The 2,104-nt window shown below is 33.0% G+C and overlaps 1 protein-coding gene across 1 annotated transcript; it reads right to left on the minus strand.

The window, feature by feature from the left end:
• Positions 1-607: 607 nt before the first annotated feature.
• Positions 608-1,322, minus strand: LOC127101158 (60S ribosomal protein L12-3). The gene has a single exon (XM_051038486.1). The coding sequence runs from the start codon at positions 1,240-1,242 to the stop codon at positions 742-744; it is 501 nt and encodes a 166-aa protein (XP_050894443.1). The 5' UTR covers positions 1,243-1,322; the 3' UTR covers positions 608-741.
• Positions 1,323-2,104: the final 782 nt, after the last annotated feature.

Raw genomic sequence — 2,104 nt, forward strand, 5'->3', positions numbered from 1 at the left:
AATTTATCACTAACAAAACATACTAACCTTTAAAAATATATATAAAAACTTTTAAAAATACATTGATTATTAGTTAGAATTTGGTAGTAGAAGATAACTTCTTTCTAATAAATTGTCAACAAAACATATGTCTCTAGGTCAATCTAACAAACAATTAGTCGCTATTTATTTTAAACATAACATTATTATTTTAAATACTTAAAAAAAGTTTTCAAAAAAAACAAACATGTAAACCATGTTCAGTTTCAATCAGGATAATAGAAGTAGCTACATTCAACCATGGAGAAAATGAATAACATTTAGATAGGATACATAAACAATTGAATTGATAAGAAACTTCTATCTCCATAACAAATCATCCTCCAAATTCTATCAAAATCAAGAATTTAACATGATCAAATAACACAGAAACAGTTGGTTCATACAACCTATGATTATTCACTACAAAGAAACACCAAACCTATAACAAAATATGGTAAAAACAAAGCTATCAATAACACAACCAGAAGTGAGGATGGTAATAGGAGCATAACCATTTAAACCAATTGACAAAATTATATCAGGATTATATCGAAATAATAAGCATAATATAATTTAACTAGGTTGGTAAAATCTCTCAAAATGATCTAAATTATCCAAAACAGTAAATAAACAACCAAAAGTAGTTCAATGGTAGCTCAAATTTATATAAAAAAAAGCACAAATGAAAAGATAACAGAGTTAAAAAAATCAAAAACAAACTCAATCCTGAGGGATTTCAACATCACCATCATTGATTTCCTGCTGCAAATCCTTCGGATCCTTTCCATCAACGGTGCATCCAACCGAGACACACGTCCCCAGGATCTCCTTCACAGTTCCAGCAAGCTCCTTCGCCATCGACCTAGGTTTCATAATCTTAGCAATCTCAATAACATCGTCAAGAGAAATGTTACCGTTATGCTTGATGTTCTTCGTCTTCTTCCTGTCACGCTCTGGTTCCTTCAAGGCCTTGATAACCAGCGCCGCCGCAGATGGAACAACAGCTACCTTGGCTTGACGATTCTGAACGGTGAGCTTGACGGTAACCCTAAGACCCTTCCAGTCCTTGGCGGTTTCCTTAGCGATGTCTTCTCCGATCTTTTTCGGGGAGAGACCGAGGGGACCGATCTTGGGAGCGAGGGAACTCGCTGCTCCGACTTCACCTCCGGTGACGCGGACGTAAACTTCGACGACTTGGGATGGGTCGAGCTTGGGAGGCATTGTGGAGAGGTTTTAGGGGAAATAGGGTTTCACACGGCGAAATGAAGAAGCAGCCGCAACTAAATGAAGAAATGAACAGATTTGTTAGAAAATATATATGTAGGGTTTTTGCCTAATGGGCTATTCATTTGGGCTTTATTTCATTTTATACAAAATCAGAAAAGTTTACCCTATAACCCAACACTTATCTCTCTACCCCAACAATTGTGTAATTATTATTTTTTTTTAATTTATAATTTCACTTTAATCTTTTACGTTTTATCATCGGTCTCTGTCATTTAAAATTTGCTATTGTGTATTCCTATTATACAAATAGGATAATTTGAGTTGAAGACATCTTGTATATTTAGTTTTCAAATCGGAGAACTTAAAGTTATGATTTTCGATTTATATATTTTCCACATTGGATAACATTGTGTCTAGTTATTCGGTTTACAAAACTCAACCGAATAAATTTTTCATGTGTTTTCCTATTTAAGTTTTTCTACTAACCGGATATCTTATATGTAAGAGTTCCGGTGATGTTTTTTCTTAACCGAATTTCTTACTTCGAAGTATTTTGGTATGCATTTTTTTGTTTTATTAATTTTTTTATATTTATATTTAACAAGGATATTCCTTTGATGATATGCGATAAAAATCATATATGTGTAGATATCACTGAGATATTCTCAACTATAGAAAAATTTGATACACCTGGCAAGAGATGAAGAAGTGATAAAGTTATATTTCGTTGTGATAAAGGTGGAAAATCAAATAAGGAAATAGTGTAACACAAAGTGCTACTAAGAAATGTGGATGTTCGTTCAAAATTAGGTTAAGATCGTCAAAAGATGGTTATGGTTAGAAGATTGATGTAAAA

Source organism: Lathyrus oleraceus, chromosome 7, assembly GCF_024323335.1.
Source record: "Lathyrus oleraceus cultivar Zhongwan6 chromosome 7, CAAS_Psat_ZW6_1.0, whole genome shotgun sequence".
Classification (NCBI taxonomy): Eukaryota; Viridiplantae; Streptophyta; class Magnoliopsida; order Fabales; family Fabaceae; genus Lathyrus; species Lathyrus oleraceus.